The following is a 27,554-nucleotide window of genomic DNA, read 5'->3' on the forward strand; positions in this document are numbered from 1 at the left end:
AAAGCCTCATTAACGTGTTTAAAAAGCAAAAATGTTACCTTGAGGAATAAGGTGTGCCTTACCCTTTTTTTTTTTTTACCCAAGCCATAATATTTTCATCCGTCTTATATGCATACAAAAGATGGAAGATGAATACGAATGACCAAAGCAGAGTTGATGCTTTTGAATTGTGGTGTTGGCGAAGAATATTGAATTTACTGTGGACTGACTTTCAGGAGAACGAACAAATTTGTCTTGGAAGAAGTATAGCCAGAATGCTCTTAGAAGGGAGAATGGCGAGACTTTGTCTCATGTACTTTGAGCCAGTACATGAGAAGTCCCTGTAGAAGGGCATCATGCTTGGTAAAGTAGAGTCAGGAAAAAAGAGGAAGACCCTCAACGAGCAGAGTGGCTGTAACAGTGGGCTCAAACATAGCAACGATTGTGAGGATGGTGTAGGACTGGGCAGTGTTCTGTTGTACATAGGGTCACTATGAATCGGGACAGACCCAACAGCACCTGACGGTAGCAACAACAACGTATCTCTTACCGACCCAGTGTTCTCAAAAACAACAACAGAAGAAAAAAATAAGTTATATCCTTCCATATTTTAATTTTTTTTTAATTTTAAATAAAATTCATGGGGTAAAAAGATTAGAAAGAGAGAAATTGAGAGAATGTGAGAGACCAAAAGACCCAATTTAGAGAGAGATGAGGCAAGAAGGTGATGTTCAACCTGCACAAAATTCTATATCCTTTTAGGTGGTTTCAGCTAAAAAGAAGACATTATCCAAGAGAAAACCATAACTTCTATTTTCTTGTTTTCTGAAAAGGAAGGAGTGAGAGCTATAGATCATATGTGGTGTTTGCTAATTTATTCTTAAAGCTCTTGTTTGTAAAATTGGAGACCAAGAACTCAGAGACATAAGAGTAATAGAATGAGAACAGTGGGGCTGGAAGAGATCAGTGTAGCTCAGCCCTTTCATTTTATAGAAATGGAAATCGAAACTCAGAAAGGTTAAGTGCCTTGCCTAAGGGTGGTATAGCTACTAGTCCAGTGCTATTAAAAACAAAAACAGTTTAATTTGTTTTGGATTTCTAGTTTGTATATGTGCCAAAGTTCATGCTCTAACTATATAAAACAAGTAATGGAGTCAGTGTTTCTAAAAGTCTTTGAGCCACTAGCAACAAACAAGAATGAACTCATCATACACAGTAGAATAAGTATGAATAAAAATTGGAGTCATTTACCACATCTCATCTGTGACTTTTCATTCCAATTATGGATACTTCTAAATCAGGTTGCTTGATAATTTCACTGATTCAGAAGAATTATAATTGGATGTTCTTTGCGTTCTTCTCTAACCTTGATTATACAAAAGCAGCTTGATATGAGTCATGTGAATGATTTTAGGACTATTCAGTACCTCTCAAATGATCCAAAAAAGCCTGTTATCCAGCAGTATTTTTTATCGTTGCCAATCTCTTCACATAAATGTGCATTCACTGATTCTCTGGCATCTTACATTTCCACTTTGTTAATCGTCTTCAGTATGTAAGACTAATGATCCTTATTCATCCCATTCACTCATTCATCCCATGGGACACCTGTTTATTTTAATACCAGAGTACGGCCGTTAAGTATAGAGAAATCACACCTTTATTCATTTGGTTAAGAGAAGATGTATAAAGCACTATGGTATTATTTGTATTTTGAAGAATATATTCAGAATGTTCTTTATCCCCTAAAATACGGATTTATTTTAAAAAGCAACTTAACATTGAACATTAGGTTATGTATTTTTTTGAAAAATAAACATTACTACGTGCAATTTAAATGTTCACGTTTGATATTTTCCAGTTGTTTTTGAGAAAGCCTTATACTTAACCTTCATTTACCCCTTTGCAGCTCATGCTTTTTAAATCATTTATAATTCCTTTTTTCACAGCAGTTAGCTATCGTCATCAATTAATTAATCCCACTTATATGAATAGCAAATAACATTTCATTTTTCACCAAAGGAAATTAAGAAGAGAAAAAAAGTAGTTATTTGTCCATAAGCTCACACAAAATTAGGAGATGAAATTCAGTTTCAGTGAAATCTAGTTCAAGGCACTAGAAACACTAGGCAGGGTTTTGTTTTTTTCACTGACAACACATGCAACAGCAGTTTCCCTACCCCTTGCCCCTCATTGTCTTGACACATTTACATTTGTTTATTATGTCGTAGGAATTCTGGGAAAAGAAGGAAGTCATTAGAGAGAAGGGCTAGACTTTGCACATTCTATTTCCCATTTACTACTGATACCTTTTTGTCAGTTGATTGTCTTACATGTAAAACAGAAAGAATACCCTAAATACATGCATCACCTTTACAAAGAGTTTGAAAGAAACCATTCAAATATAACATTTACAAATATCTACAAAATATTCTGTTAGCAAAATAAAATCAAAACTTGCCCTTCTGACTTGCCTGGTTCTGCCAGTAGAACCATTTTTCTCCTTTTTGGTCAATTTAGAAACCCTTCATCCTGCTATCCATTTCTTCTCATCACATTTTAATTCTTCTCTTCATCTTTAAGAACTTTAAAGAGTTGTTCTTCTTTTCTACCTCAACACCTTTCTAGCCCCATTTCTTTGAAAGTATTCTTTATGCTTCTTTCCCCAGTTTAAGTGTAATGTTGTATGGAACCTGAGAGTTGTGTTTCTCTTTCTGTGGGTGGAATGAATTACTTCCTGTGGCCCTTCTAGCCATGGTCTCTGTGACTCACACACAATGATTGGGTGGGATTATGCAAATAAGTATACGGAACCATTGAGGACTGGGGTTCTGTGTCAACTTTGCTAGACCATGATTCCCAGTGTGTGTAGTTGTCCTCCATTTTATGTGTCATGGAGCCTGACCTCTACACGTTGATGAGTCAGGATTGGTGTGGGGTTATGTCTTGGGTTGCAGCCTTGCAGAAGGGCATGACTCAAGTCCCACCCTTACTCAAGTTACACCCTGCCCTGATGGGGCTTTCTCTCCCTTTCTGCATCTGGAACCTGTGGCAGATTCGCAATCGTCTAATTTCCAGTTGTTGGAACTTGAGCCGTCTGCCAGATTCTAGGACTTGCCAGTCTTTGTGGCCCCGTGGGCCAGCGGCTTATCATCTGGCCTGATTTGCCCACTTCCTTAGCCGTATGAGCCAGCAACCTGTGGTCTGACCTGCTGATTTGGGCTTTCAGCCCCTGAAGCCACGTGGGTTAGAAGAAGCCTACACCAGACCCATAGATTTGAGATGTGTCAGCCTCCACAACCACATGAGCCATTTCCTTGATGGCTTGTGAGTTCTCTGGGAGGTTGCAGCAAATTAGGGAACCCAAAGACAGGAGGGAGAGTACAGGGGTGGAGGGGGTAGTTGATGTTAGAGATGATGTAGTACAGCAGTTTGGAAAAGTTGGGCATTTGGGAAATCTTTAACGTCCACCTCTCAGGAACCAGCTTTGTGCTGATCCTTAGAAAATATTTATTCTCTAAGATCTGATTACGCATTATTTTATATTATGTTCATTTATGTTGATTGGATGTCAGAAGGACCAGAGTTTTTTGGTTTGTTTTTTAATATATTGGTCTTAATTCCTTAAATTTGTTACGTATGGATCCTCTCTAATATGGAATACATTCTAATACATCATGGATAGTCCCTCACAAAAAATCTAAGGTTGGAATACTCCACTTGGATGTCAGTTGTACAGTCTTGCAACCTTCTCTTTAGCAAATTAGCAGGGGATACTGACACATCTAATTATCACCAAGAATTCTGAGGAAATAGTGTTCTAGTAGAGTAGAACAATTATCAACATAATAATATAGATTCTCTGTCCAATAAGATACTAACCACCACCTATTAAAAACTAAAAATAGAGTAATATCTTGTCAGTAACTATAGACCTTCTACAATGACACGTCATCTATTATGGTGTTAAGACTTGCTTAAGGTATGAGAGATAGTTTGGTCATTGAGGGATTTTAGTATTTTTCTGTTAATGTTGTGATGATAGCATTTATATAGTACTTTTCATTTCAGAGTGCTTTATAAATGTTACTTTATTAATTCTCATAACACATTACAACATAAACATATTGAGTGAATGAAAATTAATGCTAAATCAAATATATGAGCTATAATGTTCAAAGTGTATTCCTTAATTAATACCAGTGAGTACATGCATATATAATTATATGTAAAATTAGATAGTTTGGGTTTATTACTTCTTGGCAGAAAAAAAAAAAAACACAGTATACAGTACAGTTTTAAGTTGATGGAGATACAGCTACTGATTTTAATAGAGCTTCAAAAAACATACATTCCAATTAAGTTACAGCTTTTGCAAAATATAAGTTTCATGTTTTCAAAACAAAATATGATGGTTTTGCTGATAGGATACCTGTCTTTGTTTAACATTTATGAACATTTAGAGGTGTTATGTTAACCAAAAGAGGGAAAACATGTTATTGCACAAAACAGTTGAGGTTCCCAAAAAGATAAAGAGTGGTAAACCTTCTATATAAAAAAGAAATGTCCTTAGATAATTAAAAAATCCTTAATAGAGCATTTTATATGAGAAATAGGTTTTAAGCTTTAAATTTCAGATTGCACTTAAAAGAGTTCCTCTGATCAAAACTCTTAAAGTCCTTTTTTATTCCATTATCTATCTTATCTATTACTTACTTTTCCGTGGTTCCTAGACTTCTTGCACATACGTTCTACCCTCAGTGGGAAGAACATAAATAATTGGGAGAATGCAAAAGGAAGTTCAGATTATCATTTAAGAAAGGAATGTATATTAAGAACAAAGATAAAAAAAGTGAAAATGGTTAATTGGACTTTTAGCAGCTGAAAGGGGAAATTAAAAACATAAAGATTTTCAGTAACCATGTATAATATTTAAAACCATTCATTCAAAGGCAGCACAGCCAGTGGACATGCCAGTTAAATGTGCCTGGTTTTAGCCCAAAGACAACTCCTTCAGAAAGAAAAATAAATTTGTAATATGGTATGTGTGTGAATTTAAGATTTAAAACTTAAAAGGCCTCAGGAAGCGTATACAAGTGGAGGGCTTTTGTTTCTTGATCTGGGCACAGTTCCATGGCTCTGTTGGATGGTAAAAATTCATGGAGCTGTACACTTCTAATTTGTGGACCTTTCTGTAAATTATAGTTCAATAAGATGTCCAGAACTCAATCAATAATTTAAAAGCTTAGTACTATATTTTAAAAAAGACTATTACTTTGTTAGGATTGGTGGGTTTTGTTTTTTATCCTTTTAATTTTACTTTTTTTCTTAGAAGTATGGCTCTGGAGCTGGTTTATAATTCTGAAAGAAGACATACTGTAAATCATGAGCTTCACTGTAGGTTTTTTTTTTTTTCCTTCTTCCTTACATTCATAAAAGATGGAAACAGGAAAGTGCCCTGACATTAGTTGTGTCATAACATCCTTCGCATGCAGAGCGATTATAAAAGCATGCTGGTAAGCCTGCCTGCCTGCCTGCCTTCCATTTGATCTCTTTGGGGACCAGCACAGGCCATCATTTGTGAAAGTCTTTTTGCAGGATGGATAAATGCATTTTTTCTTCCTTGCCACAGGACAAATGGAAGCTAGTAATTTCTAGTCCCACAGCAGTGAATACAAAATCAAAAGAGGCTAACTCACTGCAGTGACAGCTTCAAAAGGAATTCTTATTTGAAGATTCTTTTTTTCCATAGTGCTTGCTTTATTTAGCACTGAAGCTTGTCTGCTAAGCCAGCTTTCAGCAGCCTCCAGGAAAACCTCTATGCAGCTTGCCTTTTGTTTTAACAGTGCCCCCTATTTAGTTATTCTTGCTAAGCAGATACATAGTTGCTGTGACAGCTTAAGGGCTTCATAGGTTTTGAGTAGGAACTCTTTTGTATCAAAGTATCTGTAACTGGAGAGGCCTGATGTTCTGAGAACATGCTTTCAGGGATCCATGAATACTCCAGAAGAATTTTTGTAGACTTAGATTTTGTTTTGAAGAAATTCTAATTTAAAAAAAAAAAAACTGTAATATATGCATTTTCTGGTTGATTTGGACGATCACCTTATTATTGAGTACCATCAGGTGACTTTAGTACCTACATTTATAATCCAGATGGTGCCAAAAACCGACAAAGGAGCTGTATGTTACGTTCATTAAACCTGTACCAAGTGAACATGGGTCGCTGTTCCCACAGTCAGGCTTATTTCCTACTTACCTTTCATGCATGTATCTGTCCTTCTGTTGAAGGGTTTCAAATGTATAGGAATAACCTTTTCTATATAACAATACTACCCAACTTTACAGAAATAACTTTAAAAAAAAGAAAAAAAGAGAAAGACCTAGCTGGCACAGGTGACAGCAGTCAATTCCAATACTAAGGAGACTGGCTGTTTGATTTGTTGAAAGACCTCACTCTTCACTTTCCTAAAGGATTTGCAAAGTAATTTTGATTATATGAGATTTTCCTTGACTTTGGAAGTTAATTCCTGTGTAACTTTCACCCCACCCGCTGACTCTTGGACTCTTGGTCACTTCGGGAGCCGTGGTTTAGTCTCAGCCAAACGTCATCTGCCCCATTAATTTAATGTTGCTAATTTAGAACAAAGAGCCATAAGGTAAATATCAAATCAGCTTAATAGTCAAATCATTTGTACAATGCTGTTATTGTATGCTGTTGATTCTGACTCCTAGCAACACTTTATGACAGAGTAGAACTGCCTCGTAAAGTCTCCTAGGCTGAAAATTTTTTTGTATTTTACTTTAGATGAAGGTTTACAGAACAAACTAGCTTCTCATTAAACAGTACACATATTGTTTTATGACATTGGTTAACAACCCCATGAACATGTCAACACTCTCCCTTCTCAACCTTGGGTTCCCTCTTAGCAGCTTTCCTGTTCCATCCTGCTTTCTAGTCCTTGCCTCTGGCTGGTATGCCTCTTTAGTCTCATTTTGTTTTATGGTCCGGTCCAATCTTTTGCTGAAGGGTGAACCTCAGGAGTGACTTCATTACTGAGCTGAAAATGTGTCCAGGGGCCATACTCTCAGGGTTTCTCCGGTCTCTGTCAGGCCAGCAAGTCCAATCTAGGCTGAAATCTTTATGGGAGCAGATCGGTAGGTCTTTTCTCCAGTGGGGCAGCTGTTGGGTTCGAATCACCGACCTTTTGGTTAGCAGCCGAACACTTAACCATTGTGCCACCAGGACTCTTATTCTGGTATCTGTGTACATAATGTTGCTGTTGTTAGTTGCTGGTCTAGATGATCCTGACTCATAGCGACCCCCTATGTTATAGAGTAGAACTGCTCCTTAGGGTTTTCTTGGCTGTAATCTTAGTGGAAACAGATCACCAGGTCTTTTCTTTCAAGATACCACTGGGTGGGTTTGAACTGCCAGCCTGTAGGTTAACAGTCAAGCACAAAGCATTCATGCCCCCTAGGGACCTTGTGTACATATATTACTGTAAAGTTATTGTGTTTGCTATGATGTCCTTGATTCATTGCTGGTTTTTGTTGAAGACAAAGTAGAGAAGATGGTCTTTAAATTATGTTCAGAACATATGTTCTGAGTGGAAGGGTTTGATGCATTTTAGAACTATTTACTTCCAATTTTTCTAAAGTAAGTTTTATTATTAAAAGTGCTACTTCACTTTTCATAAGACTGGCAATGGTTCCAAGCCTGCTTTTTCAGTACTTCCATAAGGAAAGAATCCATTCTCCAAAACTGTGGTTTGGGATAGTAGATAATGGGTGAGCCTTATCCTTACCTTTATTATCTTCCTAGGAGTATGTAGTAAATTTCAATCCACAACTGACTTTCTGAAGGGCTCTCCCAATTAGTAGGATGTAGTTTATAACAATATATTGGTTCCCTCAGGATCAGTGGTTAACCTATCCTTTTATTGAAGCAGGAAACAACCAGGACAAGATGAGCTCAGGAGGTATGGAGGGCCATCTCTAGAGGGAAAAATTAGGAGAGGCCAACAGACTTCTGCGGACCTAAGTTGTAATAGGTTATTATCATGCATTATTCCACATACTTACTTTACTACTTAGCTATGAATCCAAGCAGGAACTACAAGCTATTATTAGAAAAGCAAGCTAAATGGTTTGGGATGGATAACCTCATATCCCATGCATACACCTCCCATTAAGAGAAATGAACTTCTTGCTTAAGTGGAGGTCTTTAAGTACCACTCATTACTTATCTATTCTTGCTTAATTCCTATTTTAGCTTCAGGATATTTCATAGATAAAATGTCTTGGAAATCTCTAAGAAAGAGAACTTAGGTTTTAGTAAATAAGGTTTACTAAACATTAAGATTGAAGAATTAGATTCAATACCCAGGTGTATCAACAGTTAACTGAATTACTTTGGGCAGCACTTATAATCTCTCTCATCTCCTTTTCCCTCTCTGTAAAGTGCAGGAGCTGAACTCCATCATCTCTGGGGGCCCTTTCAGTTCCAAAATTCTACAAGTCTATATATTTGATAAAATACCTCACTGTGGTTACACATCTCTGCCCAAGCAGAAGACAGCAATTTCTCAAAAAAGGCAAGCTGAGACCCTTGTGGAATGGCCATCCGATTTTCATCTTGCTCGATTAGATTCTGATTGAATGCTGTTTTCAGATCTCATCTAATGTCTGGAAATGCTGTTTCTTTCATTATCAGACTACTCTTATCGTACTTGAGCAGTTGTACCACTCCACCACCTGTACCACAGCCCTTTCTTATACAGTGGTGTGCTTCTAAGGCATTAGCCATTGCTTTTTTACATTTCTTTTTAAAAATGATTCTTTTAACTCTTCCATTGTTAATGTCTTCACTGTTAAAATGTTCCTCTTACATTATGAAAGAATATAATGACATGGTATATCCTTCACAATATTATTTGTTATATACTCAGTGAATGAAGTTTCATCTCCATATCCTGAAGCCCATTAAGCTAAAATCTTGTCTTACCAGAAGGAAATAACAATCATGAAAGACCCCTTGAATAGGGGTGTTTTGGGTTCAGTCCTCTATAAATGCAGAGCGTTAGTAGCTACAGGCCAGTATTCACCAGTGTGGCTTGGAGAGGGGGTGGACTTGGGGCCCAAGGACAGGAGAGGTTTACTTTGGAACAAGAGGACCAAAACAAGACCAGTGCAGCTGCCTGGAAAGAGGAGCTGTCAGGATCTACTCATGATGACAGTTTTATAGGATAAGGATGTAAATACAGAGTACAACGAAAATTTTAATATTAACATTTAAAAAGGCCTCTCTTCCTTTCTGTAAACATGTATGATGTGAACTGACTTCTTCTAACTCAGATCTCTCATAAAATAGCAGGTTGTCTTGGGTCTAGACAAAGGGAGCTTATTACTCAAAACCATGAAGGACCTTGAAACAATACATTATCAACTTCTTCGTGGCCCCGTGGCCTCTAACCCAAAAATGTCATTGTTGTAAGACCATGATATTTATGTTTTATTAAAATGTGTTTATTTCAATGATGATTCTATTTTTTATCTACTTAGTTAAGACCCTTCCGAGTTAGTCTTTCTTGTACTAATAGAGGTTCCAATTTTAGGAACATCTGTTTTGTGCAATATCTTTAACAGCCCAAATTTTGAATTCTCATTCTTTTTTTTTTTTTTTCTTTTCACCATCTTCTTATTTCTTTGATATTCCCATGTTTCTTTCCCCCTTCTCCCATTCCTATATAATTAGTTGGAGAAATTTGATGGCTTTAATCTTCAATCGAAGAAAATCCAAACCTATGGCTGTGAAGATATATTTCTTAAAAATAAAATATCCATGTGCTAATTATTGTAAATCTACCATTAGGAAGAATAATGAAAATAATAGCTGACATTTATTGAATTTTTCATATGCCCCAAAGAGAGTGCTAAGATGTTTACAAGGTTTAAAGATTTAAATTTAAAGACTAGGTAGAGTTTTACTTGTTGTTGTTAGTTGCCATCCAGTCAGTTCTGACTTATGGCGACCCCAGGCATGCAGAGTAGAACTGTTCCAGAGGGTTTTTAAGGCTGTGACCTTTTAGAAACAGATCACCAGGCCCTGCTTCTGAGATGCCTTTGGGTGGGTGTGAACTGCCAGTCTTTCGGTTAGTAGCTCAGCACTTAACCATTTGCACAACCTAGGAGTCCCTAAAAGGCACAAATGGTTAAGTGCTTGAATACTATCCAAAAAATTGGCAGTTTGAACTCACCCAGAGGCACCTTGGAAGACAAACCCTATGGAACAGACCTACTCTGCATGCATGGGATTGCCATAAATTGGAATCAACTTGAAGGCAACTAACAACAACAATGCTAGTCTAAACCAAAAAACCAAACCCACTGCCATCCAGTCGATTATGACTCATAGTGACCCCATAGGACAGAATACAACTGCCCCATAGGGCTTCCAAGGAGTAGCTGGTAGGTTCAAAATGCTGACCTTTTGGTTAGCAACTGAACTCTTAACCACTGCACCACCAGGGCTCCAGTACTGATCTGAAAAACCGAAAACCAAACCCACTGCCATCGAGTTGATTCCGACTCATAGCGACCCTATAGGACAGAGTAGAACTGCCCCATAGAGTTTCCAAGGAGTGCCTGGCAGATTCAAACTGCCCACCTTTTGGTTAGCAGCTGTAGCACTTAACCACTACGCCACCAGGGTTTCCAATACTGATCTACCAAGTATTAAATAGATAACTTTCTAAATTCTACTCATTTTAGACAAAGGAATTCAGTGAGCATCTAGTTGGAAGCTGATGATAACCTTATAAGGCACTATGGTTAAATAACTATGTATGACTAAAATATACAGATTAATTCCAAACTTCCTACCTGAAAAAATTTACATGTGGAAATGTACAATATTGAAATATTAATCAGGGAAACAGTTTACTTCCTTTTCTGCCTTTCTTTCAAACACACTCAACTCTGTAATATCAAGTCATTTTAGTTATTTTGACTAATTACTGCTCCCATCTTTTTTAGCAACGGAATTCCATTCCTCTAGTCTTTTGCCCTGGGAGCCCTGATGGCACAGTGGTTAAAGCACTCGGCTGCTGACCAAAAGGGCAGCAGTTTGAACCCACCAGCTGCTCCACAGAACGATATGGCAGACTGCTTCCGTAAAGATTAAAACCTTGGAAACCCTATGGGGCAATTCTGCTTGGAAACCCTGTAGGGCAGTTCACCTGTGTCTTATAGGGTCACTGAGTTGAAATCGACTCATTGACAGTACGTTTTTTAGTCAGTCTTTTTCCTGGGTTAACTTTTTCATCTATTCTCTTTCCTTCTCTTTCTCTCTGCTGTTTACTTTTACTGTAGCCTCACAATCAGTCTTTCTGAGCAGTTTTTTCTGCCAGCATATACTTTTGATATTCTGAGTTCATTTTATATACACTTCTTAACTATCTCAGTTCTAGTTTTGCTTTTAAATATTATGTGGTAAAGTATTAGTAGAAGCACCCATTTTTATGATGATACATATCAGAGGCAGACTTCATATATAGCCTACCAAAACCAAACCCATTCCCTTAATTCTGATTCACAGCAACCCCGTAGTACAGAGTAGAACTGCCCCATAAGGTTTCCAAGGAGTGGCTGGTGGATTTAAACTGCCAACCTTTTGGTTAGCAGCCAAACGCTTAACCACTGAGCCACCAGGGTTCCTCATATATAGCCTATTGAATTAAAATGAATGATTCCTTATGAGGCTTCATATCTTGTGGCCCAAGCACTGTGTTTTACCAGAAGGGCAGACGTAGAGCACATTGCAAATCATCAGTGAAATATGCAAAACTAGCCGAAGTTTGAGTTCACCAGAAGTAAGATCAGCTTAGAGGTTACAGAAATAATAATACATCACCGTGGCAAGGATCATGTTGGAGTTAGAAGGTCAGAGCCTTCCCGCCAAACACTAGGTTGAAATATGCTTCTCTCAAAAGCTGCCACTTACTATCCGAGCAGCTGCGGATCCAGGAGCCCTGCAGGCCCCTAGACTGCTTTGTCTGAGGAAGTTCAAGCTGTTCTCGCTGGAACGTCTCACTATATATATATGCAGGCACATAGACTTTGCACGTCACACTGTAGTCAAGTCATAGTAGAAGAGATCATGGTCTTTGACAATAATAAGTTTTTATTTTGGAATAATAAATATATGAATAACAATAGGCTTCAATAACACCTTAAAATTTGCTTCCTAAGTATTTTGTTCCTTTTGAGATAATTTGGTTTTAGAATTTTACTCAGTTAAAATACCATTGTTAAATGGTGTATTTGTTGTTTGTTGTTAGGTGCCCTTGAGTCGGTTCCAACACATAACAACCCTGTGTATAAAAGGACAAAACACTGCCCAGTCATGTGCCATTAAAAGCCTATTGCCTTGAGTCGAATCTGACTCATAGCAACCCTATAGGACAGACTAGAACTGCCGCATAGGGTTTCTAAGGCTGTAATCATTATGGAAGCAGACTGCCACAACTTTCTCCTGTGGAGTGGCTGGTGGGTTTGAACTGCTGACCTTTCGGTTAGCAGCTGAATGTTTAACCACTGTGCCACCAGGGCTCCTAACTGTGTATTTATCCATTACTAAATAAAAGAATTTTTTAAAGTCATACAGAGTTGTAGTTCTACCACTTCAGGGTTAAATGATGATGATAACAAACATTATCCATAACTTAAAGCATAATATCCGTACTCCCCTCCCAACCCCTCAGTATTTAGAAATGTCTCGTTTCCTGCTAATTCAGTGGATCAAATTGATCAGACAAATTTGCTGTAAATAAATTCCTTTGGCTGTTACTCATTACTAGTATTGTTTTTTAAGTATATCTATTACCTAATTTTTCTTCTGTACTTTTTTTTTTTTTTAATTTCTGGAGCTTATTGTAAATTACAAAAACTTTTTACTTTGGACCAATGTATATTTACTATTTTCTGCCCACATAAAATCATACTTTATAGGACATAACTTGGTCTCTAAAATTCATTTTCTCCACAGTTTTATAATTCATAAGTCAGAAGTTCAGGATATTTTTCTCCAAAATGGATTAATCATCCTATATCACTACTCGATTATTTGGAATTTTTTTTTCTTTAACTCTGAGGTATTCTTGACTTTCTTATACTGGTGCTATGCTGCCGTTAATAGTGGAGTAAATGAATAGCATGGTGAGCCTGTGACTCATTTTTAAATCTCTAAAGAGGGCAGCAAATGGGCAGTTATATAGCAATGGCTATTATTCATTTGGAGAGAACTTTACTAAGTGTGGTTATACATGCCTTCATATTTAAAATTTGTTTCTGACTTATTCCTGTCCTTTTCTTTGAGTATAAGACTATTCCATTTAGTTAGTTCTAATAAAGAACATTACCTAGTGGGGAGATGCATTGTTTTATGGCTCCTGTCAATATGAGCTGGCATGATTCTATTAGTAATACTCCTGCTACTCTGAATTTGGTGACAGACTTCAGCTTTAATAATAAATTTCTTAAATAATTCAGGAGTGTGTAAATTTATTAACTTCTTCCATTTTATTTTTTTAAGTCATGGCTAAGAATGATCAACCAGGGTGTCTAATAGAGATCAAAATGTGATTTACTGGGCTGTTTGAATGCTAAGATGTAATGTAAAACCAAGAGACAGTTCTCAGTGTGCATAGAGCCTTTTGCTTAGATGTCCAATTTATGGGGGCAGGGTGGCCTGTCCTCTGGTATTGTCTATTTTAAAAAAAAAAAAAACTATGAAAAAGCTGAAATTCAGTAAATGTTGAGTAGTCTCTAAGCACCGGATACTGTGCTAGGTGGACACTATATGATCCTGTCACTCCATTGCTTAAAATCTTTCAATGGCATCTTTGCACACAGAGAATAAAACCCAAACTCTACATATTCTGCATGGCCTGGACTCTTCTTAATCTTCTGACTCACAACCAGCTAAGCACCTATTCACTATCTCCTTCCACACTGGCCCTCCTTGTGTCTGCAAACACAGCCAGTTCCTATTGAGGCCTTTTCTTTCTACCTGGAATGTTGTGCCCAGATCTTCTCCTGTTTAGCTCTTTCTCATGAACGTCTTTCCTTGACCACAGTAGATAGATCAGCTGCCCACTACCACATTATCCTGTTAAGCTTTTCCCCTTAGTTCACTTGTTTATATATTTGGTATTTTGTTTTTGCCTATCTCTCCTACCCCACCACTCCCACTGGAGCATGAACACCATGCAAGCAGGAAACCTGAATACTGTAGGTTGTTTTTTATTGTATCCTCAGTGTATAGAATGGTGCCTAGAATATAGTAATTGCTCAATAAATATTAACTGAATGACTGAATGATTACCATTTTCACAATAACCTTGTAAGATAGGTATGGTGTTTGTTATACACGTGAGTAATGTCTCTTGAAGTCAGCTAAACTAATAATGTGAATCTCAGGGATTTAGAATTTATATGACTCTAAAGTTGGTATTTTTTCCACCATTCTCTTTTGATCGGTGGAGATATTAGATGATTCTGAGTAAGGTCATCGGCTAATGATTTTCCAAGCAGAACAGACTAGGCATATTTACTAAATAACATTGCAGTTCATTTAGGAAAGCTTGTTCTCAAAAATAAATTTTTTTTAAATTACTGTGAATTATCCTTTCTATATTTAAAAGCATAGGCAAGAAATAAGGTAAATGTGTAGTTATTTATTCTTTTCTTATCCCTTTAAAACTCACTTGAAATTTATGAAAGAAAGAAAGAAGAAACTATTATGAAGAAAAATGGCTCAGTGAAGTTGATTTAGGAGAATCGATAGAGATCTCTTTGTAAAAATGTCACAGATAAGATATCCAATTGATTAAATGTAAAATGCTTATCATTTAATTTATTCTTTTACTGTCTTTAGGAAGATGAAAGTCAATACTTTACAGAGAAATTTCCTTTGTATTTTATTACCAAATATTAAATAATATTTGTTTCTTTACTACACTTTATATATGGTAAATCAAAATGCTTATGTTGTTAGTTACCTGTTATGTTATTTTTCTGTATGTAGCTTCCTTTGTCTTTCTCATGAGAATTACAGCTGAAAGGAAAATTCCTTGCAGGGGAGGGGCACCTCATCAGCTGTTATTTATTAGCACATTTTACTTCTTAATTTCTAGTATAAATCTATCAGTCTCACACACATGCACATAATAATTGTCTAAATAAAAAATCAACTCTCAAAATTGAGATATAAGCTTACTTTTAAGATATACCAAATATGGTACCTTGCTGTGTCAACTGTACTGTACAAATATTTTTAACATCTTTTAAATTTTGAATACTACCATATACTGTATAGATTTGAGCGTGGTATAAATTAAAGAATATATATGATTACTGTAGATTATTATCTTCTATAAACTTTAGATTTAAAATAGAAAATAGTGACAGATATTACTAAAGGTCTCTCTAACAACATTTACAATTAAAATGGGGAGTGGGAAGAATTTAGCATATACAGGAGTAGGAGAAGGGATGAGTAAGCAATCGTTGTTATGCTTGAGCCTGTTGTTGCAGCTACTGTGTCAGTCCATCTCGTTGAGGGTCTTCCTCTTCTTTGCTGACCCTCTGCTTTACCAAGCATGATGTCCTTCTCCAGGGACTGGTCCCTCCTGATAACATGTCCAAAGTATGTGACACGTAGCCTTGCCATCCTTCCTTCTAAGGAACGTTCTGATTGTACTTCTTCCAAGACAGATTTGTTTGTCCTTTCGGTAGTCCGTGGTATATTCAATATTCTTCACCAAGGAAGCTAGCCATTTGAAATAACACAGACTGCTTTACATGATAGTTTTGTTGTTATTGATACATTGAAAATTAATAAATTAATATGAAAGTACCCTGTAAACCATAAAGCACCATAAAAATTGAACATATATAATTTTTTTTGGTATTGTGAGTTATAATCATAAAAAAAGCTAATTTTTGTTATTTTGAAATGCCTTTTTCACACTTTCATATTTGAAATGTGCATTTTGTGTGTGTGTGTGCTTTCAGATAATCACAAGGACTGTTCTGGCGTGTCCTTACATCTTACACGTCTGGCGTAAGTTACTTCCAGTGATCCTAGATAAAAGACAATATTAAGATCTGTGAGAACTTAAAAGTGGAAAATTTACTGTTGATTATTGCTACATAACAAGTTCCCCTAAACTTAGTGGCTTGACACCACAAACATTAATTATTTCACATTTTTCTGTGGTCAGGAATCTGGGTGCAATTTAGCCGGGTCCTCAGACTGGTGGTCTGGCACAAAGGCTGTAATCAAGATTGGGCTGGGTCTGTAGTCACTTCCAAGGTCACCCACGTGGTTGTTGGCAGATTCAGTTTCTTGCTGACTTTTGTCCGGATGTCCCCTTGATTCCTTGCCCTGTGGGTTCTCAATAGTGCAGTTCACAACATTGACAGTTGGCTTCCATTAGAGCAAGCAAGTGAGAAAACAACAGGGGTGTACAAGATAGAAGCCAGCGTCTTTTTGAACCTAATCTTAGAAGCGTACTATCACTTTTGCCGTATTTTATTCATTAGAAGTAAGTCACTAGGTCCAGCCCACACTCAAGGAGAAGGAGTTAGAGAAGGGCATGAATGCTGGAGCTAGGAATCAGTGGGAGCCATTTAGAGGCTGCCCTCCCCATTCACCAGCCCATAAAAATGTGTAGATAGCTATTTGCCCAAGAAACGTTGTGATTTTTAATAAAAATAAAATCTATTCTATTTCTTTTTTCTATATTATCTCATTTTAATTTTCACAAGAATCACATTTTATAGACCATGTATTGAGGTACAGAAATATTGAGGTATATCTTATTTTTACAAGGCAATTGTTTTTACTTTCTCAGATATTTGAGGTGTTATTTTTTTCTACAGACAGCCTTTAATTGCTGGCATGTACCTTATGATGTCTGTTGACACTGTTATACCAGCAGGAGAAAAAGGTGAGTGGTGATGTTTTAGTATTTACATTACATCATTGTCTAATCTAGAGATTTTGAATATTTTTTTATAAACTTTTTTGAAATGACCAATATTGTTTAGTTCCTGAAAAATAAACCTATTATTTATTACCCTTGGATTTAAAATAGATTTTTGTATTATTGCATGCCATTTGTTTATTACTTTTCAACTCATTTATTGAGATGCTAAGAATTGAGGCCCATCGGTAGGTAGTGGGTTATGTACAAAATTAAAGAATAAATCGTAAGTATTTTATAATCAATCATCCTTTCTCTAGATGCAAAAGACAAACTAAATAATATAGTGGCATAAACTACTGCATGGAATGTTAAGTTCAAGACGCTAACAAATGTAACACTGATTCAGTCTTTGAACTTAAATGTTCTGGGCTTGTTTCCACATCTATAAATTATGAATAGTAATAGCAGATGCTCCTAAACTTACAAAAATCTACACAAATAATATTGTTTATCAATGCATATCGAAGTCCCTCTAAAGAAAGTGCCATATTAGATATTATTCATTTCTGGTTTTGGGGGGAATCTTTTAAAGTAAATAACTGGTAAGTAATTTATGATCTCTTCGTCACCATTTATTATTAAACAAATATTTATTGAATAGCTACTATGTGTTAGACTGTAAGGAAGGAAAAGTATACAAAATGTCCTTTCTCAACAGAAACCATCAATCTAGTCATCTCAGGTGTTTGCATTCAATTTTTTGAAAATCTCTTTGTTCCAAAAATAAAAATCAATTTTTCAGTCTTTTCAACTTTATGGATTTCAAAATAAAGGTCACACATTAAACCTGTGGTTTAACTGACAGGGTATTTTGATTTGATTGTCATCATTTTGTTTATGAAATAAAAATATGAGGGCAAGGAGTTCTTAGTTCACCTTAGAGTAGCTGACATATAAGTGTTTAATGTCTGTTGGGTATGTGAGTGTGTGTGTGTGTTCACTTTGTAGAAAACCCTGGTCTCCAGCATCCCGTGAATACCCTATACATACTTTTGGAAAAGGATAATGCTATTTTCCAGCTGAATCATGACTTTTGTCTATTTTCATTCCTAACAGTGGTGAATTCTGACATTTCATGCCATTATAAAAACTATCCAATGCATGTCTTTGCCTATAGAGTTCACACTCACCATTTAGGTAAGAACTTTAAGCTACATGTTAAATGATAAATATGCTTTTTAAAAACTGTATGTATAATGATAAATTATAAAAATGCTTACTAGTGCTGTAAATTTTATTTAGCCTTCAATCTGTTTGAATGAAAGGGATTTTGCAGAATACCTTGAAATATTTTATGCTGTTTTATAATATTCTCATTAAGATACCCAGAATGTTGGGTTCTGAAGATGTTCAGGTTTTATTTCAAAATAAGAAAGCAAATATTCTTCTTTTATTATTGCCGTAATACCTTATCGATAAGTGGTTATAACTTGTGTTTATTACAGGTAAGGTGGTAAGTGGATACAGAGTAAGAAATGCACAGTGGACGCTGATTGGACGTCAGAGCCCCCAGCTGCCACAGGTGTGCAGAATCTAATTTAATTTTTATAGAAAAAATTTTAATCACCAAATAATAATTTTTAAAAAAGCCCTCATAAAACTTTTGTGAATTTAGAATATAAAAATGTTTGAATCTACCTTTACTGTATATCTGAGCTGTATAACCATTTTACAACTTCCAAATTTGGTGCTATCCTTATCAATTCTCTCACTGTTTTTGAACATGTTGTTGAAATCTTTTCTATCCTATAAGCTTAATTACACAGTTCTCAGATAGATGTACTGGTGTTACATTTATTCTGAGTTTCATGGGATGCATTTGTTGTTGTTATCATTTGTTCAAAGTTTGATACAAAGTAGATTTAAGTAAATTAAAGGTAAACTCTTTTCCCGGAAGTTATTTATGTGTGTGTGTCTTCATCTTCTCCTGCCCAGGGAACTGCAGGCCTCCAATGGTTAGAAGCCTGTGGTTCTGGATTTTATTGGTAACTTTACTGAATCATTGTGTGTGTCTTCTTGGCAGGCTTTCTACCCTGTGGAACACCCTGTGGATGTTAGTTTTGGAGACATACTGGCAGCAAGATGTGTGTTCACTGGAGAGGGAAGGTCAGAAGCTACTCACATTGGGTATGAGTCTTAAAATTTTACGAAGAGGTTTAATGGGGCAAGCCATGATTAGAGAGAGATGACAGTTATCTTTGTGAATGAGCTGCACTTTTTTTTTCCTTGTCGTGGACAGTTAAAACAAACAATAGCATTTCGTCTTTTTTTAAACTGAATGATTTGGATAAACCTCCAAATGTGTGCTCATTTTTCCATGCCTCCTTTCTTTCTGTTTGTTCAAGACCTTCGGTCATACCTCTATAAAAGCTACCACAAGAGGGTATATTATTCTCTCAGACTCATCTTAATAAGGAAAAATATAATGATGATGAAAAAATTTCCCCAATGTCTTTTTTCCCTGTGTTCAAATTAAGGCAAATATATGGGTTCTACATTTGGTAGTACCCATTATATAATCAAGGAGCACTGGTGGAGCAATGGCTAAGCCCTCGGATGCTAACCAAGAGGTCAGGGGTTAGAACCAACCCACTAGATCCTCAGGAAGAAAAAGACCTGGCAACCTGTGTCCCTAAAGATTACAGCCTAGGAAACCCTATGGGTCAATTCTGCTCTGTCCTGTAGGGTCACTGTGAGTTGGAATCTACTTAAAGTCACTCAGCAGTAACATTAAATAATCAGATCCATAAGACCTATTTTTCTGCCTGTTAAAACTTCCGTGTATTTAATATTTTCCAGTTGTTTATTCTACCAAATGAGAATAATAATATGCAAAAGGGAACGTCAGAACTTTTAAATATTTTTCAAAATACTCAGCCTCCTTGAAGTGAGTACATTTTATAACACTGTGTAAAATTTTGAAGCACTGTGAACTCTTTCAGAAAAGACTTACTGTCTTAGTTGTCCAGTGCTGCTATAACAGAAATACCACAAGTGGGTGGCTTTAACAAACAGAAGTTTATTTTCTCACAGTTGAGGAAGCTAGAAGTCCGAATTCACGGGGTCAGTTCTAGTGGAAGTTTTTTTCTTTCTGTTGGCTCTGGAGGAAGGTCCTTGTCTCTTCTGAGCTTCTGCTCCTGGGTTATCTTCCTGTGGCTTAGCATGTCTCTTTCCCCATCTCTGCTTACTAGCTTGACTGTTTAATCTCTTTTATATCTCAAAAGAGATTGTCTTAAGATAAAGCCTATACTAATCCTGTCTAATTAACATAACAAAGAGAATCCATTCCCAAATGAGATGATAACCACAGGCATAGAGGCTAGGGTTTACAACACATATTCTGGAGAGACACAATTCAATCCACCTTTTTGCCCCGTCCCCCAAAATTCATGTCTTTGCCACATGCAAAACACATTCACCCCATCACATCACCCTAAAAGTCTTAAAAGCACTCCAAGTTCAAAATCTCATCTCGTGAATCATCTAAATCATATATGGGTGAGACTTTAGGCATATTCAATCCTGGGGCAAACTTTCTGTTCATGTGTGAACCTGTGAAATCTAGAATACAAGTTATTGGCTTCCAGAGTACAATGGTATAACAAGCAAAAGGTAGACATTTCCATTATAAACGGGAGAAATTGGAGGGAAAGAAGGGATAAGGGGCACTAAGCAAATCCAAAACACAGAAAAATTTACATTACCTCTCAAGGCCTGAAAACAGCCCTTTGTTCTCTGAGACCACCTAGGCAGTGGTGTTGCCCTCCAGCCTCTGGGCGTTGACCACTGTCTCTGGATTCTGGGTGGAGGCCCCTTGGCCCTCGGCTTTTTTCAGCTCTGCCTTCTAAGCCCACAGAGATGGCAACTCTGCTCCTTCAGCTTTGTGCTGTCACATTCTGAGTGATGTCCATCTGAGTAATGACCTCAGCCCCTACAGGCCCTGTTCTGCCCCTTGGCCATGGCAGCCCTGCCCCCTCAGCTTTGGGTGGTGGCTCCATCTCCCTGGCACGCCTTAATGGCAGTCCCATACTCAGGAGCCAAGTTGGTGAAGATCTGACTCTTTGAACCCTAGAATTCTCTAGCCCCACCCTTTGAGATCCAGGAGACTTCAGCCCACCCTTGAAATGGAGAAAGCTGTGTATGCTTCCTGTGCTCCTTCCAACAGTTCTGCTGATCTCTGAGCTGCTTCAGGGATAGTCCTTTTCTTGGAGGACGACAGATGTAGCTCTTTTGGCCTGTTGCCTGCCTGTAGAATTCCAAGAGGCAGTTGATGTTTCTCCCTTTTGGTCTTTCTCTGTCCCCTTAGGTCCAAGCTGATGGATTTTCTGCTGTGGTAGTTGATTAGATCTATCAGTCACAGGCTTAATCTCTTTGACAAAAGATTGTGTGACCAGGTCCTTGGTGAACATTCTAGGACACATATCCTTAGTTTGTACAACGGAATTTTCCAAATCTTTAAGCTGTTTTCATTTTGTAAAGTTCGTTTTTAAGTCTGTTTCTCTCCTCTTGCATTTTACTATGAGTGGCAAGGAAAAACCATGTGGCCCCATTAATATCTTGCTTCCAAATCTCCTCAGCCAGGTATCCAGTTGCATTGTTTACAAGATTGATCTTCCACTAAACATTTGAACATGATTCAGACAAGTTCCTTGCTACTGCATAAAAACATCGCCCTTCCTCCGTTGTCCAGTCACATGTTCATTGTTTTCTTTTCAAGCCTCGCCAGAAGCACATTTTTAACATCCACATTTCTGATGACATTCTGTTACTGGCTCCATGTGTATTCTCTGACATGTAGACACTTTTTCTATAGCTGTCCTCACTTCCTTCTGAGCCCTCATCAGACTTGCCTTTGATGTCCATATTTCTACACACAGTCTTTTCAAGGCTATCTAGCCTTTTACTGTTAAACTAACAAAAAAATCAAAAACCCGTTGCTGTCAAGTTGATTCCGACTCATGATGATACAATAGGACAGAGAAGAACTGCCACGTAGGGTTTCCAGGGAGCTGCTGGTGGATTCAAACTGCCGACCTTTAGGCACCTTAAAACTCTTCCAGCCTCTACCCATTACCCAATTCCAAAACCTGTTTTAGAGCAGCACCCCCCACTTCTCAGTACAAAATTTTGTCTTAGTTATCTAGTGGTACTATAACAGAAGTACTACAAGTGGGTGACTTTAACAAACAGAAATTTATTTTCTCACACTTTAGGAGTCTAGAAGTCCAAATTCAGGGTGCTGGTTTAAGGGGAAGGCTTTCTGTCTCTCTCGGCTCTGGCAGAAGGTCTTTGTCTCTTCTGGGTTCCGCTCCTGGATGATCTTCAGGTGGCTTGGCATCTCTCTCCAGCTCTGCCTGCTAGCTTGCTTGTTTGATCTCTTTTATATCTCAAAGGAAACTGACTCAAGATACACCCTACAGTACTCCTGCTTCATTAACATAACAAAGACAGTCCATTCCTAAGTGGGGTTATAACCACAAGCATAGAGGCTAGGATTTACAACACCTACTTTTGGGGGACACAGTTCAATCCATAACATTTAACTAAATAAAAACTGGACAGTAAAGTGTTTTTTCATGCTTTTCGTTAGGAAGAATTAAGAAGCCTCCTTTCCATGTTAAACTGGTTTATAAAATATTTATTCATGCCACCTGGAAGCTAGAGTTTTAAATCATTTATCTCCTGACCAAAGAGAAGTTACAGAAGGTAGGCATCTGAAAATATACATTAGATACACTAAAGATGGTTCTTCATAACGACACTAACTGTTGTCAGAGGAAAGGGAAACTACTGGTGTAAGTAAACAAACAAACAAAAAATAGCATTTGATCTAATGGAATAGGATTCTTGATGTTACTCTGAAAGTGTGTTTTATTAATAAGCATCAATTTTAAGGCTATTGATGGAAAAAATAGAAAAAAATATCAATTTATATTAAATAAGTCTCTAACAGCATTGCTTTTGGATGAATTTGATAAATTTGGGAAAGGGACTTGATTGAGGTAAGCAATAAAATTACTAAGTTACAGGAAATGAGAATGGGAAGAAAATGCTTGACAGAGTAGATATAATTAGATGTGAAGGAAAGAATCTTTGACTTCTTAACAGTCTTTAAATATGGGAAGTAATATGATTCAGAGCCTATTGATTAACTTTGCTCTGTTTTATGTTATTGTAGAGTCATAGAAACTTTACTTAAATGCTGTTGGATTATTTATATTAACCTTTGACGTAGGTAAATCAGCAAAGTAGCCAAGTGTCGAATAAGTAGAATTTTTTTACGTGGAAGTCTCTTCACAGTTTTAGGCGACTTATAACTTTAGCCAAATTCTGCCCTTTGAGTTTTCTCTGTGAAGCAATTTCAACCATAGAAATTAATGACTTGTTTTAGTACCAGGATGAGAGATGAAAGTGATCCCTGGAGGCCTCTTTCAGTTTCACGAGTCCAGAATAATTCTAGTCTGTTTAAAAATGTGCGTTTGCTTTAAAATAATAATACCCTAAAAGGACTACACTAGTCTGTCCTTTTGTAAATCTCATGGGGGCTAAAGGAAATGCCATTTTGTAATACAAATGAAATAGAAAGAAATAATAGGAAATTTAAGTTACTGGGCAAGTCTATATTCTGCTGAACATAAGTTGGTGTGAGTAGGCACCGACTCAATGGCACCTAACAAAACAACAACATAGCCTGAATACTTAATTTACACAACAGAAGCATTTTTTTCCTCAGTGGAATGACAGACTAATAAAACAAGTTTGAATAAGTTTAAATATGAAGAATAATCCTCACACTAATGCATAGTATTTCTGTAGCATTTAATATACTTCATAGTTTTAGAAAGATTAACAGCAGCCTTAGATCTCTGTTTTGTAAAGTAATGAGTATCACCTCCATAGGGTACTGTAAGATCAACTGAGAATGTGAACAGTAAAAGCAAGTATTTTATGATGTCTATTAAATTAAGTGTTATTCTGCAAATCTCCTGTCCCTCTTTTCTCTTCTCACCTAGCCCTCAACCCCCACACAAAAACTTGCACTCCCACTGGGAAAAGGCGTGAGCCTCAAATCTGAAACAGACTTAGATACAAATCACTCTTATCCAAGGGTCTTCTGGAGCCAAGAGGAAACCCCCTTGATATTCTAGAAGTCTGATATACTGGGAGAACCATTGGCGTCAGGTTTTAAACCTTCTTGTACTGCAGTCTCCTGGAGACTAGGTTTTACCAGAACATTTTGTTAACAGTAGCCTACAAAGGAGATGTTCAGTTGAATGATTTTTCTGCCCAAACCGAGCTTAGTCCTGTATTAAGTTGGAAATTTTAGAAGGAAAGGAGAAACCCTTGCTTGAGTAGAACAATCATGGTTAACTAATAAAAAGCACTTAAAAAAAAAATAGGTACTGATTTTCTTGTACCAGGGATTCATCTCAAAATACAACATTAAAAAATAGGTAGTTTTAAGACAAGAAATATGAATAAATATACTTAATGGTAGAAGATTTTTATCCAGACGTATTTCTTTTTAAATAGATCAGTGCAACTTTGTCATAATATGCTATTTAATGTATCTTTATTGAATATGCTATTTAATGTATCTTAGACAAAGTCGCATCATTGTATAAAGTGACAACAGTACTAATTAATCTATGAAGAAGCAATATTTTGTGCCTGTCTGCATTAAATATTTTACATTCAACATGACAGTCCTCTAAATTCATTTCAAATGTTTAGCCAAGTTTAAGCAACACAAAAAAAATGAATTAAGTCAGCCAAGTAAGCTTATTAAGTCAGCTAATTAGCCTAAAAGCTTATATGCTAAAATTTAAAATTAATTCTTAGGAATAAAAAAAAAAATAGGAATAGGTAGATAATATTTACCTATTTCATTAATTTTATCGGTCATATTTTTCATTTGGAATGAGTCATTTCATGTGCATGTGAGAATATCTAAAAAATATTCATAGATACTGGGCACAGAACTGTAATCTTCATTTTAAAGTGCATTACGTACAAAGGTAATATTGTCAATAATAAGCCTTTAATGCGTAAGTTTAAAAGCACCGTGAAATATCTTAAGAAACAAAAGTTTTGTAACACCTTCTTTGAAGTTTTCACATTTCTTTGCAAAATTAGTATCACCCATCAGTGGTTATTTCCAAGCCCAGCATCTGTGGACAGTAATGCACAGGGTGTGGGAGTGGGGGCCTCATCAAAGGAAGCAGAGTATCTCTATCTGAGACACAGTCATGGTATACAACAGTATTTGGATTTATAGAAATGATACATGTTTAGAATACTTGGTACTTAAATCTCTATGTGTCTTTATAATATCAGGTAATATATTTTTATAAGTATTTTTCAAAAATGCCACAGATACATTGGGTACTTAAAATTGACCAAACTCATTGTTCACGAGCATGTGGTATATTAGTACTAACATATGCCAGAATAAATCATAAAGCTATATTAAGCTAGATTATTCATTCTTTCTTCATTCAACAAATATTTGTTGAGGGCTTATTCTTTTCATGCTTACCATACTTTGTCAGATTAGAGGAGCCCTGACAACGCAGTGGTTAAGCTCTCGGTTTGTAACTGAAAGGTAGGTGGTTCGAAACCACCAGCTGCTCCACAGGAGGAAGATGTGACAATCTGCTTCCATAAAAATTACAGCTTTGGAAACCCTATGGGGCAGTTCTACTCTGTCCTATAGGGTTGCTGTGAGTCAGAATTGACTAGAAGCCATCAGGTTTTTGTTTGGTTTACATTACCAAAACCAATTGCCAGTGAGTTGAGAAAGTTATCACATAAGCACTTCTTTATGCCAGAGGATGTAATAAATGCATTACTGCAGTTTTGGAACGTAGATGGTGCCATCAGTCATCCAGTCTTTATCAGGATGAATCAGTGCCTGGAGAAGGACATCATGCTTGGTAAAGTAGAGGGCCAGCGAAAAAGAGGAAGACTGTCAGCAAGATGGATTGACACAGTAGCTGCAACAATGGGCTCAAGCATAGCAATATTTGTGAGGATGAAACAGGACCGGGCAGTGTTTTGTTCTGTTGTGCATAGGGTCGCTGTGAGTTGGAAATGACTCGAAGACACCTAACATCAACAACAACCAGTTATCACTTTGGGAATCACTCTGGGGTGGGGAATATTTACAGGGCCATTCCAGGGAGCCAGGGCAGACTTGTGAAAACAAACGCCCTAACTGCTCTTTTATGCTAATAATCATTCAGATGCCCTGGTCCTGTTATGCTTATGCTAATCTCCAGGACAAATTAAAGTAGTGTCAAAACCCTCTCTTAGGAATACAGAAAGCAGTTTGTCCAGTTTAAAGAAAGGTTTCTTTTTTGTGGGGAGGGAGGTGGTGAAGATAAATGATTGTGGAATAAAATAGGCAAACTTGTGATACTGTGATGCGGATACTAAGGATGACTTGAGTCTTGACATTTTTAGAATATGATAGTTTCTGTGTCGGAAGGAACTCACAGTTACCTTGACAACAAATCCAATTATAGACGGGAAGGAATGAATTTTGACTTTTTTTTTTTTTCCCAAATCTTCTAATGACATTTTCCTCTAGATGGCAAATAATCTTAAATTATTTGATCCACTCGATTTTGTATTTTAGAATTGGTACCCTGAATGAGAGGGACTCTGGTGGTACAGTAGTTAAATGCTTGGCTACTAACTCAGCAGCTCGGACCCACCAGCGGCTCCACAGGAGAAAGATGTGGCAGCCTGGCTCAGTAAAGATTACAGCTTTGGAAACACTGTGGGTCACTTCTGTTCTGTCCCATAGGGTCACTAGGAGTTGGAATCGACTGAACAGCAACTTTTTTTTTTGTGATCCTGAACGAACTGTATTGATGAGCTAATTACAATGTTTCAAAAACCACGTGTTTAAAGATGGACGCCTACCTATATAAAACCCCAAAACCAAACCCATTGCCGTCAAGCCAATTGTATAAAATTAGCATTTTATATATATAATGTATAAGAATGACTGAATTAGTGTATGGTGAGTGTGTGTATGCCTGTATGTGTGCACGCATATATATAAAATCTTTCTCAAATGCTAATTCAGTGCATGGCAAGATAATTCACTTTTGAGTGAAATAACATGCAACATTAGCTTATATTTTTATTTTCTCTAATTAAAATAATAAAATTTGATCATAAATATAAAAGACAAAGTCATTTTTAAAAGTTACTGATTTCCCTTTATTTGCTATAATTAACTGTGCATTTTTCAAACATGTAATCTTATAATCTGTCTTGCTATGCAGTATTTCTAAGATAGTAAGCTGTTGTGTTGCCTTTGTCTCAAGTTTTAGTACAAAAGTGATTCCAAATGTTTGCTATTTCTTATTTCATATACTTCCCCACTATGCTTGTTTTTCCTGCAATTTCCTTTTCTTTTAACTGTCACTCACTGCTTTGGTGGTTATAGAATAACTTTTATTCAGTAGGAATAATTTCTTGTCCTGATCATTTTATGGGTTGATTATC

The 27,554-nt window shown here is 36.7% G+C and overlaps 1 protein-coding gene across 15 annotated transcripts in view; it reads left to right on the forward strand.

Moving 5' to 3' along the window:
• The window catches only part of PAM (peptidylglycine alpha-amidating monooxygenase), a 338,792-nt gene that overhangs the window by 242,134 nt on the left and 69,104 nt on the right, over positions 1-27,554 (forward strand). For all 15 annotated transcript variants that reach the window (XM_064274462.1, XM_064274460.1, XM_023547920.2 and 12 more), the window contains 5 exons: positions 16,057-16,105; positions 16,927-16,994; positions 18,090-18,170; positions 18,479-18,555; positions 19,057-19,160. In XM_064274462.1, coding sequence (XP_064130532.1) covers positions 16,057-16,105; positions 16,927-16,994; positions 18,090-18,170; positions 18,479-18,555; positions 19,057-19,160 — 379 coding nt within the window. The remainder of the gene's footprint in view (positions 1-16,056; positions 16,106-16,926; positions 16,995-18,089; positions 18,171-18,478; positions 18,556-19,056; positions 19,161-27,554) is intronic.

This window comes from Loxodonta africana, chromosome 2 (genome assembly GCF_030014295.1).
Source record: "Loxodonta africana isolate mLoxAfr1 chromosome 2, mLoxAfr1.hap2, whole genome shotgun sequence".
In the NCBI taxonomy this organism is placed as follows: domain Eukaryota; kingdom Metazoa; phylum Chordata; class Mammalia; order Proboscidea; family Elephantidae; genus Loxodonta; species Loxodonta africana.